Source organism: Convolutriloba macropyga, chromosome 3, assembly GCF_964194025.1.
Source record: "Convolutriloba macropyga chromosome 3, txConMacr16.3, whole genome shotgun sequence".
NCBI lineage: Eukaryota > Metazoa > Xenacoelomorpha > Acoela > Convolutidae > Convolutriloba > Convolutriloba macropyga.
The window spans coordinates 9,469,595-9,484,742 of record NC_134470.1 but is presented as its reverse complement, the minus strand read 5'-3'; the positions used below and the strand labels follow the sequence as shown (position 1 = coordinate 9,484,742).

Here is a 15,148-nt window from a genome sequence, read left to right as displayed (position 1 = left end):
TATAATTGCTGGAACATTGAATTAGCTCAACTTTTGATTTTGATTGATGGTTTTTCGTTCCAAGGCGAGGCAAGTGCTTTCGTTTCAAGTTTTGATGGGAAATGTCAAAAGTATTAGTGGGTTTGGCCTCACCGCCAAAAATTATGTTTCCTTACTGCGAGCGGGCCGCTAAGTTAGAGCCGCTAAGTTAGGGCCGCTAAGTTAAAACCGTAAAACTTAGCATTCCACTTTTCCACGTGCTAATTGCACGTGCCTCCAAGTTTTAGCGACCAAAAAATTTATACCCTGGGCTCTCTAATCTGTTTTGGCCCCCAGCTTTGTGGGCTTATTTCTTTTACGCCCTTAGGCGCATGTGCTATTTTTTAAGTAGTAACTTGCTATATAACAACATATAAATTGTAACGGGTGGGGGCGTAAAAACACAGGGGGGGGGTCAAAATAGAATAGATCCAGAAAAAAAAAACATGACCTATTTCCGTCAATGACAAAAAAATAGCCTAGGCAAATACAATTTATGATTTTAAAAATTATTTGACTAAGGTACAGATTGGCTTGGGGTATTAAGAGAAATAAGTTCATTCCATAAAATGAATTTTGTTTAGAATTTTCTTACGTACCTCGAAAGTAAGAAAGTTAGTATTTAACCCCCCCCCTCGACCTTCTAATTTGCTTTATAATTTAAAAAATTCTCTTCATAAAGTTGAGGCTCAACTAGTGTATGCTTATGAAAAAAGTTTCACGAGTCTGGAAAGAAACAGTTCCACTGTTAGTGTTGATTGCGCCCTTTTTTGTACCGGGCGAAACTTTTCACATATCAACATTCTACGGGGCGTGGACAAATCATGCTTCTGCTCTTTCGGTGAATTAGATCAAGTTTGGTGCGATGAAGAAAACACATATCAAGTCTACGAACTGAAACCACGAAGGGTTCCGCAAATCAAGGTTAGTTCTTTCAAAATATGCTGTATATAGTTTGTCTGATTTTTTCCGTTTGTGCCCCCCCCCCCCCCAGCTTAGTGGGCGCATATTATTTGCACCCCCCAGACGCACGTGCAATATTTTTACATAATGATTTACTATGTAATAGCACGTGCTCTGCAACTGGAGGCGCATAACGTACTGGGGGGCACAAACGGAAAAGATCCAGTTTGTCTATAAGTAGGGTACGACTTAAGTTATCAAATTTTTAATTTAAAAAAGTTTGCAGATCTTTTAGTTTTATAACAGAACAAGGCGGCTCGTTAATGTGCGTTCGCACATGATGTTCCGACCCGAGCTCATCTACATTTTTGACTTAATTGTCAACCAAATGAAGAAATAACAAAAATAGATGTTTGAGTTTAAAACAATCGTCACACAACCTATCTACTAAATGAAATACATAATGCCATGCCTTATTATCTGAATTTTACGTATTTTTAATTCAATTCTTATTTCTACTAATTCAGCTGCAGGAATTATACTGAGAGATTAAATAAGTTTATTTGGGCCACATTTGTAAACCATTGGGATCTGTTACTACGCGATTGTTCTGAAAGCAGAGAAAAAGAAGCGCAAAAAATGACCACTCAAAAAACGTTTATAAAAACGCTTGTTGTCCAACAAACAAATCATCGATGACATATAATATCAGTAGCTATGTTAATTGTTGGAATACAAGAAATTGGATGTGACCTCTCATTGATGAAAATAAGTCACAATTTGACGAAGAGAACAACAAAAACCGAAAAGTGTGAAAAATGTTTGAAAAATTATATCATAACCTTTAAGACTACAGGCTATGAACTGACTAATTGATTCGCGTAACATCACTATTTCAATCCTCAATTACAAGCCTAAGAGACTTGTCAGCAATTTATGGCTACCTAAAGAACAAAAACAGGCAAAAACAGCAATTTCAAGAAAAAAATTGAGCGATAAAAGTGTCGAAGGCATTAAAATATGAAATTTTCACAAAAAACTTTTCTACGTTCAATTAATTTTTTAACAGCAATGGGATTTTTCTTTTTTATCAATATAGTTTCAAAAAACCAACTGTGAACAAATACATTTGTGAGAAAACTCGTAGTATCAACGCCATTAATTTCATTAGCTTTCAACGGAAGCCACTAAATATGCTAAATTATGCATCCATGGGACAACAAGTATGTTGGCTACTCATATTTGGTCAATAAGACCTGACAACAAGTTACTGAAGATGAAAACAACAACAAAGACAGGCAACAACCAAAAATTCATTTGAAAAGTGCCGGAAGAAAGCGTCGAAGCAATTTAAATCGCAAGTTCCTCCCTGAAAACTTTAAATGTGATTCGTTGGACCTCTTCCCTAAACCAATGGGAACTATAGGTATTAGGATAATGCGATAAGATTTCAAAAGGATCCAAAGATAAGAAAAGTACCACAAAAATTTTAAAAAAATATGAAAACTATTGGCATTGAATTTTTGAAACTAATAGGTAGAAGATAAAACCGCCAACCAGATTATTTTTGGATGCATTAGAAATCAAAAGGGATCACAAAAGTACTAAAACTGACTGGCAGTTCACGAAAAAAGGAATAAGGATTGGTTAATTTTCAAAAAAAATTTCGAAAAACTATTTTTAAAGTCTCAACAGCCATTAACCTCAAAAGCTTTAAACGGAGGTCAATATCTATGCTCCGAAATGATACAATGGCAGGACAAAAATGTTTGTCATGCATAGATAAATAATAAGAGATCACAATAAGTCTCATGACTATGAAAACAACAACAAAAACAGGCGAAAACCGGAATTCAGTAGAAAAGTGCGAGAAGAAAGTTTTGAAGTCAATTAAACCATTAGCTTTTCTCTGAAAACTTTATCTGTGATCAACTGAATGTGTTCTCAAAGTCAATTGGATTAGAATAATTTTTTGTTAATGTGTATAATATTTCGATAATGTGATAAGAGTTCAAATGTAACCAATAAAACGAAAATGACCAATTTTCTTTTAATTTTGAATGCTTGTGTTATTGAAGTAATATAAACAATAGTTAAAATATTAAACCGCCAGCTAAATTTATTTTATTTTCAGTAGAAAGAAGTGGGTTCTGTCAATACTGAGACTGACTAAGATTTCACAAAAATTTTAAGATTGGTTAATTTTCGAAAAAAAATTCGAAAAATTATTTTTAAATTCTTAACAGCCATTAAATTCAATAAATTCCAACGGAAGTCAATAATTACGCTTAAATATGCTTCAATAGGAGAATGGGGATGTTTATCATGCATAGGTGATCAATAAGTTATCACAACAAGTCTTATGACTTTGAAAACAACAACAAAATCAGGCAAAAATCAAAAATTCAGTAGAGAAGTGCGAGAAGAAAAGGTCGACGCTATTTGAAAGCATAAGCTTTTCTCTGAAAAAATTATCTTTGATCCACTGAACGTCGTCTTGATGCCAATAGGAGCTGCCAGTTTTAGGATAATGTTATAAGATTTCAATAGTAACCAATAATACGGAAATATCCAAAAATATATTTAAATTTTTTTGAAATCTTGTGTCACTGAAGTCATTTTACTAAAAGTTAGAAAATAAAACCACCAGATAGATCTAATTTGACTACTGTAGGACAGGAGAGGGTGCTGTCATCACAGAGACTGGCTTACAGTTCACGATAATAAGTTTGTGATTGTTTAATTTTCTAAAAAATTTTCAAAAAATTTTTTTTTAAAGAGTTAACAGTCATTAGCTGTCCAGTCAATGCACTAGATTTGCTCACTTAAATCTCATTATTACGAACATATTGCACTGTTAGTCAATGAGTCCATTCCTTGGGACTCCAAAAAATTAGTAAATCCTCAAAAGGAAATACAAAATTTCATTAAAAATTACGAAAACGCAGAGTCGAATTTAAAAAAAACATGAGCAATGATTTTTTGAAAAAATTTTCTTTTGTTGACTGGGCTTCATTTGACTGTAAAGGAGTTTAGTCATTAACGGAACCTCGATATGGAAAGTGAATTGTCTCTAGGTGACTTAAAAAGCAAAAAAAAGCAGAAAAGTTTTTTTTAAAAAAAGAGCTCTCAAATAGATTTCGATTTTTTTTGATATTGAAGCTCCCTATGAGACCAGAACTAGTCGTTTTTATTGTCTTTAGTCTATTAGGAACACGAAAATGATTCTTTTTTTGCAAGAAATTTGAGTTTGAAATACTATTTTTATAGAAAATATCTTAATTTGATGAAAAATCACACTAAAAGTGAACAAATACTTCAATCCTCAATAGTGTTCACACAAAACTTCAATCCTCGATAACTCCTCGAAAAAAAAGAAAAACAAAAAAAAATTTTAATTTTGAATTCTACGCTGGACCAGCTTTTTAATGATACCACTCACATTTCTCTGCGATGAATATATCGATCGGCCAAAATTGACTGAACAAAAAAAACCATTTGAGTATATAGTTCCTCCCCCCACAAGTGGGGTCGGAACAATTAGAGGTAATTAGCAAACTCTTTAGTCTATTTTGGAGCCGATTTCAAAGGAGGATGAGCTCTTAATTAACCGTAGTTGCAGGTTGACCACAGCTCGACCAATGTTGGCTGCAATAATGGTTCCTCGTCAAAGTCTGAGACGAAAAAAGGCCATAATTACTAAAAATAAGCATTTATGCTCACAAAATGAACAGCCTGAGATGTGGGGAATAATAGAAAAAGGACAGCTGCGAACAGGCTACTGTCAATGGACAGCAGACTACAAGCCTAAAGCTGCTCCGCTGCGATTACACAGAAACAAATTAAAAAATACCAAAAAACTGAAGTTGTTAAAAATTTTGTATAGAAATTTTAACGAATGGATTCGAAGTATGCAACCAACTATGATGCGTAAACGCATTTTACAAAATATTTTCACTTCACAACACTAGTATAGTCTCTCTGGTTGTTTGTCTTTTTAGGATGACTCTTATTTCGGATGTCTTCAAGAAAATCACAATCTGATGCCAGACAACAATAACATAATTAAAGCATTCAGCAATTTGGAAAATGTAACTGCATCTACATGTGTGCAAGTTTGCGATTTGCTTTCAAACTCAGTTGCCATTTTTTCTTCAATCCCAAAACTTTCCAAGAACATCACAAATTGCACATGTGTGAAATCTATCTGGGAAATATTTTACAAGATGAATGATCCGAAAAACCCGCCGACATGTTCTGCCCAAATTCACATAACCCCTTTCGGCCTATCAACGTGCAAACACGCTGCGTTTCTAAATCCGAATCAAACAAAGATACCCCAAGTTGCGTTGATATCGGTTCCGGGGTCTGGAAATTCTTGGACCAGGTGTCTTTTCCAGAGCCTGAGTGGAATTTTGTCTGGGAGTGTTTATTGGAGCCAACAGAACTTTGAAATGGGTTTGTATGGAGAGATGGAGCCGTGGAATTCGAGGAGGACAACTTTTATCAAGAACCACGAATGGCCTGAACAGCTTAAGGATAATGTTCCAATGAAAGGTAAGTTTTCGATTCGTACTCAAAAACTGTTGCTCCTCCATAAGCAGCCCACCCCGTCCCCGGTTCCAGAAAAAAAACGACGGAATTAAACCCCCCATGGAAATATAAGAAACTTATTTCCACGCTTTGCGTAACTCCGTCGTCAAAAGTAATATATGAATTGTGAATTGCAAAAAGAGGGACGTTTTGGTCACTCGATTCCGCAAAACGCAAAATTTATTGAAATTTTAACTTTTCGGACATTGACCACGTAACGTGTTCACAGACGAGTTTGCGCCCCACATTGACAAATTCGTGGTCCTCATTCGGAACCCGTTGCGCAGTGCCCTGTCTGACTTCAACCGACAATCCTTGTCCAGTCATATTACAGGGTTTCATAACATGCAAGATTTCACCAAACAGGCGACTGAAGGCAAGAAGCGATTCATTGACATTTTCAATTCCCAGCTTGACCTTTTCCTTGACCAGACAACACGCTACACGCAAATTGACAAACCCGTTCTGTATATAACTTACGAAGATATGATTGACAACTTGTTTGCCCAGCTGATGAGGATTGTTCATTTTTTGGGCTTGGACGATGATGTGAATGTTCTAGAACGTTCTATTTGCACTATCTTGAAAAATCGCCGGAAACAACCGACAAAGAGAACGCACAAAATTGATCCTTCTCAATTCGCCAGAACTCTGATTGACCGAAATTTAACAATAAAAAGATTGGCGAACATTGACAGAATTCTTCGGAATTCCAAACTGCATTATTTGAGGATTGAGGATTATTTCGCTGATTTGGGTTACTCATAAAAAGATCTAAATAGATTTGTGAAGTCTTTGTAGAGTATTCATGATTTTGATAATACAAACAAGTTTTGAATGGAACCAAGTTTTTTAAAATCCACAGCCTATTTTTTTAAGACACGATGAGCTTTGCTTTTCTTCAGGCATTATTCGAGCTGAATCAAGACAGCACTCTACCAGTTTCTGCGTGAAGGTGAAAATGATATCGAGGCATTGAGAGCCTTTAATTAGCCAACTTTTAAATGATAGTTACCTTTACCTAAATTTGTTTTTGTGAAATGAAATTCCATAGTGACAACCGAATAGCATGTTGTTTGTTGCGCCAGTCCCTTTGGTTTTTGTTTTTTTTTAATCGGTGGCTTTAAAAATCGGACTGAGTACTATTCATGAAAAATTGGATAACATTGACAAAATTCAAATGTCAAATTTTAGACTGCATTATCTGATATTGGTTATGATTAGTCAACTGAATTGATTATTTATTGTTCCGAAACCACTTGTGGGGGGACTAGATACATAAATGGGTTTTTTGTCCGGCATTTTGGCCGATCGATATATTCATCGTAGAGAAATGTGAAGGGTATCACTATAAAGCTCGACAAGCGTAGAATTTGAATTTACAAAGACTTTTTCTAATTTCGTTTTTTTATTCGATATCGAGGTTGAAAATTTTCTATGAACAAGGATTATTTGGCATGCTTTTGTTCACGTTTAGCGTAATTTTCCGATAAAATTTTTAGTTCAAATTACATTGCACGCTCGAAAATGAAATAATTGTGTGTTCCTAATAGACGAAAGCCGATAAAAAAGGCTAGTTCAGTTGTCATGGGGAAGTTTACTATAAAAAACTTTCAATTCTATTTGAGAGTTGTTTTTAAGACAGTTTTTTTATCTTTTTTGTTTTAGTCTAGTCACGTTTCATATCCAGGTTCACTCATTGAAAAATCTCATTTAAAGTTATATGATGCCCAATGAGCAGAAATTTTGTTTTCAAGGATCGCTCACGTTTTAATAAAAATGTGTAGTCCTATGGCATAGACTCGTGAACTAAAAGTGCAATAGGCTTCCAAATAAATACTAAGTTAACCTTTCTAGTGATTTGAGTTGAGATTTGGCTGTTAGGACTTTGACAAAAAATTGTTCGAAATTTTTCTTTTGAATATTAACCAATATTAAACTTAATTTTTTTTTCGAGCTGTAGGTCAGTCTCGTAAATGGCAGGATTCCCCTCTTCCCACTGCAACCAATCTGGTTAGCGTCTTTATCTTCTAATTATTGGTTTTCTGACTGCAATGCCACAAGTTTTCCAATTTTTTTATGTGGATACTTTTTCAAAATTTTGTTTCCTTTTGAAATCTTATCATATCCTGAATTTCATAACTATTTGTCCCAATATTATTTTTGTCCCAAATATGTCCCATTGACTTAGAGAAGACGTAGGGTTTAAATGGTTTCAACACTTTATATCCGCGCTTTTTACTGAAATTTTAGTTTTTGGCTTTAATTGTTGTTTCCATAGTCATAAGATTTTTTGTGATGTATTATTGATGACTTATGAACAATAAACATCATTGTCCTCCCATCGAGGCGTATTTTAGGATAATTTTGACTTCCTTTGGAAGATATTGAATTCAATGGCGTTGATACTACAAGTTTTCTAAAAAATTTCGTGGTTTTAATAATTTGCTCATATTTGTTGTTTTTTTGAAGTTTTAATGTTTTAAAGAAACAATCCCATTGCTGTCAACAAATTAAATTAAAAAATAATTTTCTTAACGGAAAATTTATTTTTTAATGTCTTTGACAATATCTCATAATTTTTTTTTGAATTTGCTGTTTTTTTGTTTTTTAAATTCTTAAGTTAGTCGCTAAACGCTGAGAAGTCTTACAAATTACGTTATTAAATTTCAATGACTTTTTAAAAAACTTATTAAATTTTGTTGTTCTTTTCGTCAACTTATAACTTATTCTCATCATTGAAAAACTCGATCCAATATCTTTTAACTCAAAATTAACGTGTCTTTTGATATTATGTGCAACTGATGTTTTGTTTGTTGCACAATATAGGTTTCCATAGAAGTTTTGTGAGTGGTAAATATTTGTGTCTTTTCTCTTCTTTGGCAGATTCGATTTATAACAGATCCCAATGATTTTCAAGTGGATCCCAAGTGAACTTATTAAACAATTGAGTATAATTGTTGGTAAACTAATATAAATAACAATTGAAATAATAAAATATGCATATAATAGCTAATGATTTCATTGACTTCAATAGTTTGTGTTTTAGAATTTTGTTTGTATTTTTTGATTTTTTCTGCATCTTCAGTCCTTTTGTGAGGCTTAGTCTAACCAAATGCAGGCCCTATTCGTTCCGTTTTGAATTTTAAGTAGTATTATCATTAATTATTTTTTTAAAAGGTAATAAAATTCTTTTGGTTTAAAAAATGGGGATTGATGGTTGAATTTCGCCCCATTATTTCTTCTTTTTGTCAACTTGTTACCTGGTCTCATTGAGAAAAATTCATATCTGATGTGTAGTAAGGAAAAAAAATTGTAGTTAGGGTTATAACTGATTGCATCTTGACTTTGTTACTAGGTGCTTTTTATTTTAGATCATGAGTTTTTGCCGTGAAACTTTAGTTTTTGAGTATTTAGTTGTTTGTTTGTTTCTCGAATTTTTTTTAATGGCAGATCTTGTGAGCGCTGTAATAAGGCATGGCATTATGTTTTTCTTTTCGTGGTTTGGGTGTGTAATGGTTTTTCTAAACTCAAACATCTGTTTTTGATTTTCTCTTCATTTAGTACACGATTAAGTCAAAAATGTAGACGAGCTCGGGTCAGAACATTATGTGCAAACGCGCAAAAACAAGCCTCCTGGTTTGATTTTTTATCCGGGCACATGACATATTATTAGAACAGCGTATTAAGATGACGTAAAAGGATAGCAAAAGGTAATTAAATATTACCAATCGGTATAATTATATTTAAATTATATACTGAACAGTCCTTTAAGCTACACCGTTCCTATAGGTTAAGATTTTTGTTCCAATTTTTTGTCCAAATAAGGCTAAAAATGACAAAAGACCTTAACAGACAAAAGACCATAAAAGGTGTAGTTTTTGTCTCATAGTGAAAATTACTATCAAATCAAAACTGGATTTCTATTTTAGAGATGATATTTTGAAACCCATTTCATATTTTTTTAAAGTTACTTAGAGACTAACAACTTTTCAAAATCCAGTTTCTGTTCATGACAAACCTGAATTACAAATGATATCCAATGCACAAATAATTATTTTTAAACATTCGCTCATTTTTTTACGGCTCCGACTCTACTTTTTTGTAATTTTTATTGAAATTTTGAATTTTTTTCGAGATTTTAATGAAACATATTAGCCCTATGACATAGAATAGTTGACTAAAAAAGCAATAGGATTCCTGAAGATCATTAAGCAAACCTATGTAGTTGCCAGCTAACGGCAGTCAGGACTTTAAAAATATTTTTTCAAAAAATTGTTTTTTGATAATTAACCGATCTTAAACTTGTTTCCGTTAAACGAAAGTCAGTCTCACTATTGGCAGGACCCTTCTCATTTGAATAGAGAAGACTTTCAACAGATCATAGATAAAGATTGAAGAGAAAAACGTAAGATTTTACAGACTTCCACACTGTCTTCTCGCAATTTTCTACTGAATTTCTCGTTTCTGCTTAATTGTTGTCGTTTTTAGAGTCATACGACTTATTGTGATGGCTTATTGGTGATTTAAGAATGACACAAATAATTGCATTCTTATTGAAGCATGACTTAATATTTCTTATTCTTTATTGATTACCGTTGAAAGATACTGAATTTAATTTAATGGCTTAGATACTACGGGTTTCCTCAAATGTTTCGTAGTTGTAAAATATTTGTTCAAATTTGTTGGTTTTTTGAAGTCATATTTTTACAAAAAACAATTCGATTGTGTCCAAAAATTTACTTGAAAATGAAAAAATTTGAAATGAATAGTTCATATTTTAATGGCTCCGACACTTTTGTCTCATTTTTTTTTCATTGTGATGTTTTTGCATGTTTTGTATTCTTTATGTAGTCGTAAAGAGCTGAGATGTCTCGTAAGCCCCTTACTGAGTACTGAGTGCTGAAAGAGAGAAAGTACTCGATGAAGTAAGTTTAGTATTCAAGTTCATGATATTATTTGTTTCAAACGGTTATTTAAGCTTTTTAGGTTTTGTTATATTTGTCAAGTTGTATCTAAATCTCATCATTGAGAGGCCATATCGACTTCCCTGTATTTCGAAAGTTAAATTGGCTGTTGATATTACGTCGCAACTGATAATTTCTTTGTTGAACAATATGCGTTTTCAGAAAAGGTTTTTAGTGGTCAATGTCTGTGTCCTTTTTTCTTCCTCTTTAAGCTAATTTGCGTAATAACAGATCCCAACGATTTTCTATTTAGGCCCAAGTGAAGATGATTATTTTTCAGTATAGTTTTAACTGAAGTAGTTTAAATAACATTTAACATTTGAAATAAAAAACAATATTCAGATAACAGAGAAAGGTTTTAAGGGCGTCAATAACTTGTGTTTTGGCAATGTATTTCTTTAAATTTTTCTTCATCTTTACTCCGTTTCCGTGTCTAAGTTTGACCAGATAGAGACTTTATTGGTTTTGTAATGACTTTTCTTAAATTTATCACGAATTTTTTTATTACAACTTCTAAGACGTTTTTAAACATTTGGTTTAAAAAATACTGGTTGATTTTTGAATTTCGCCTCATTATTGCGTCTTTTTGTCAATTTGTTGTCTAGTCTCAATTATATAAAGTCCCATCTGCTTTCTAGTAACAGAAAAATAAACTTGTGTAGTTAAGGTTTCTTTTGATTGTGTTTTGACGTTGTTACTAGGTGCTTTTAATTTTAGACGTTGAATTTTTGCCGAATATTTGCTTATTTTGTTGTTCATTTTTTCTCCCGTGGTCTAATTAATGGCGTGAGATCTCGTGAGCGCTGTAATGAGGCATGGCATTATGTAATTCATTTAGTAGTTTGTGTAACAGTTTTTTAAGCTCAAAGGTCTATTTTTGATTATCTCTTCAATTGGTTATCTGCAATTATGTTAAAAATGCAGATGAGCGCGAGTTGGAACATCAGGTGCAAACACACATTAACGAGCCTCCTTGTTGACATCTACATGCATAGTTCTTGGAACGCATTGATATGCTCTAAACACCATAAACGAACCTGAAAAAAACTATCGTGCTGATTGCAATTACATTACGTCAGTGGTTGACGTTTTTGATTTGACAATTTATTGTCAATTTATAGCTATATCTGACACGTTTGTCCCAGTTTACTATTTTTAAATTTTCTTTCAATGTTTCTTTTCTTAATGTTATATTCTAAACACTAAATCATTAACCCCAGGTTGAATCGGTTTTCCCCACTAAAATCGGCACACACCCATACAATTAGCCATCTTAACACAACCTACAAAACAGTATAACAGTAAAAAGTGCCAAAAAATAACATAACAGTATAACAGTAAAAAGTGCCAAAAAATAACATAACAGTATAACAGTAAAAAGTGCCAAAAAAATAACATAACAGTATAACAGTAAAAAGTGCCAAAAAATACTTCAGTAGAGTAGGGTGTTTAACATATCGACTTTATAATGAGACATCTGAATGTCGTTTGTAGTAATCAAATGTCATTATCTTATTTGTTTTTGCTAGTAATTATAATCAAGCGAATCTTTGATTAACAATTACTCAATTTCGTAGACGAAATGGATATTTTGAAAAGATCTATTTAGAACATAACCGACTAACGGCGAGCGACTTGAACTCAAACGATCGATTCGCTCAAGTAACTAGCCACTGTTTAGTGAGGGTAGCTTTAGCTCAATTGAAGGTTCATGAGGGGGGGGGGGGTGCACCGCGAGGCTGATGGGGGGACAACAGTGGGGGGGGGGGGGGTGATGGCAACGGTGGTAGGGGGCAGTCTTTGGCTGCATGGGCCCGTATGGCCTGAACGATGTGCAGGGGGTGTGAAGTGAAGGGCGCTGATGTGTGTGCGGGGGGGGGGGGGGGTTGTGGGGGTTAACCTCTAAGAAACGCCCTTCACATCATAGGTATAAGTCCAAAATAGTTTCTGTGAATCGCATACTTGAAGACTAGTGAGCTGAAAGGCTCTAAGAGCACTTAATGCCCGCTGCGCGCTACCTGTTTATCCCGTTTTTGAGGACAAAAAGTCAAATGGGTCAGACGAAAAAATGTTTTTGAGCAATTAATAACATAACGACAGCGAAAATTTTCAGTTTCAACAGTTTCAGTTTCAGAGAAGCAATCATTCTGGTTAACAAACTGTGTTGACTCAAAAAATCGAAACAGTTACGCATAAATTTTGCATAAAACAAACAGGTTTACAATAAAAACTTCAAACTTTGCACTGAGCATTTAATGATGCCTGTTGTTTTTGTTTTGGTAGAGCAACTGAATCAAACGTAACTGACTAACGGACGCTCTGTTTTCACAGCGCGGAGTTGACTTTGGTATTCAGTTTAAGCTTAGGGAAAACCTTACTGTAGTTATGCAGGCGAAAGAAAGGCAGGGTGGGGGAGTGCTACAAATTTAGAGGGATAAACGTGGAGGATCTTTAAACTTTAGTTTCGGTGAATCTCGTCTTTATAAAGTAGTAAAGCTCTTAGTTGCCCAGTAACTTATTGCCCTCCCTGCCAGTTTTTCGTTTTGGAGGAAAAATTTTGCCGGACAAAACTATCGGACGAAAAGTCACCAAAATTTGGTGGCTAGACGAAAAATGAATTCTGTTGCAAAAAAACTGCCTCCGAAAAGAACGACCGGCAAGACTAATATTTTGCTTAAAATTTTGTTTGGGAGGAATTAACAATAAGCAAAATCGAAAGACCAAACTATTGCTTGAATTTTTGAAGTTGTTGAAAATAACATTGACTCAACAAAGGCTACACTATAACTATCACCAGCTTCTCGCTTATTTTTATCAAAAACCCAACGTGATTTATTTTCTGTTAAATCAAAATAGCTTTTGCTCACAACGGCTGTCCAGCCCACCTATAGTCGAGTTATCTAGACAAACGACGCGCAATTTTAGAATTATTTTACCACCTCAGACTTTTTCAAGACATTTTTTTTGTACAAATCTATAAATTTTGATCCACTTGATAGAAATTACAAAGGGGGACAGTGTATAAAAGTGAGATGTCTACACACGCACACACAACAATCGTTTTCAAAACAGTCACAAAATCACCCAATTTCATTATAATGCTAATCAAGCATGAGCAAGGAGGAACAACAGTTTAAATAATTAATGCACATCTTTAATCAGTACACCTGAGAAGAAAGGTGAAACATACGACGTTATTTAAATACAATTAAGAGGCTTACAATACAATAATTTAGAGAGATAAAGATAGGTTACATTGCAAATGAGAAAAACTAACAACTAAGAACAAATACTAAAGTAAAAATAGACAATTAAGGCGACATTCAATTAGACACAACTGCTCAAAATCTGTTCAGGCTTTAATCTCAAACTTGGCCCAACTCGGCATTATAACGAAGCAAATATCGAACTCCAATCTCGTTCCGATTAAGTTCTACTTTTGATGCGTCCTAATCCATTAGGTTTAATAAATTAGGTGCAATAATTAATGTTTGATTTGATTTGATTTGATTTGACGTTTGACTTAATAGAACATTTGATGTGCTGATTGTAAAGTTTACATACTGGTTAACTATATAACGATTATCCAAATTTCACGCCCGATTATTTCTGCTCATCTCTTGTCACATTGACCGCCCGCCCTGCAGGGAGAGAAGGAATGGCAAAGAAGGGTGTTGCGTGCGATTGGGGGGGGGGGGGGGGGTGGAGGGAGGGGGTGCACCTAATACACAATACACAAGCAAACAGTTTTAGGTTGCATGCATGCCTGTTAACACTCTCAATACGTGATTTGCTGCATTGCGCGTATCAACCATATCATTTTCACAACAGCTGGGATCTCATTTTTCAAACCTACATGGCCACTATTTTGTCATCTAACGAGGTCCAGATGAAAATCACTTTTTCCTTTTTTTTTGGGGGGGGGGGGTAGAGCAGGCAGATCTTTCTTTCCAAATGCTCCAAATACATCCATATATAAATGCACATTTCAAACAAATTTAACTCATGCACAATTCGAGGGAAAGAATTTGATGTAGCTGAGCAAATTAGGGTTCCTTTCCCCTTAGGTACCCTCGGGTCAGGGCCCAATAACGGTAATTGATGATTAAACCAAATTGTATCCACATTGCGCTGGGGGAGGGGAGGGGAGGGGGTATCTCAATAAGGAGACAAAATAGCACGGGTCATATTCTCCAATGAAAAGAAAGCTGAGAGGTAAAGACGAATTTGATGCACAGACAGCAAAAAGCTGATTTAAATAAGTACAAAAATTAGAAACATAGAAAATATCCAAATTTGTTAGCACCGTTTGTAAAATGTGATAGTCGACTTCAATTTCATATCTGACGACGAAAAATCTGACCAAAATTAGATGCTATTTCTTGAAATTGAAGCCTCAATTTATTTATGACTCGAAACAAAAACAACACAAAGGTTCAGCTCAAATTGAAATGAGCTCGAATTTAAGTGAGATAATAGTACCACTATAATAAGCATAAGTCAGTCGAACATATTTTTTTTTAAATTTCAAACATGTGGTTAAACATTTTAAATTTTAACAACCAAAGGTTAAAATTTCATATTCTCAAAATCACTTAAGAATCTTTTGAAAAAATATAAGGATAATTTGATAATTTGTCTCAATAATTTTACAAATCTTCGTGCAT

At 34.1% G+C, this 15,148-nt stretch overlaps 1 protein-coding gene across 1 annotated transcript; it reads left to right on the top strand.

Moving 5' to 3' along the window:
• Positions 1 to 786: 786 nt before the first annotated feature.
• LOC142336836 (sialate:O-sulfotransferase 1-like) lies at positions 787 to 6,393 on the top strand. The gene is made up of 3 exons (XM_075385779.1): positions 787 to 942; positions 4,923 to 5,478; positions 5,744 to 6,393. The coding sequence occupies exons 2-3, from the start codon at positions 4,965 to 4,967 to the stop codon at positions 6,280 to 6,282; spliced, it is 1,053 nt and encodes a 350-aa protein (XP_075241894.1). The 5' UTR covers positions 787 to 942; positions 4,923 to 4,964; the 3' UTR covers positions 6,283 to 6,393.
• The last annotated feature ends 8,755 nt before the right edge of the window (positions 6,394 to 15,148 follow it).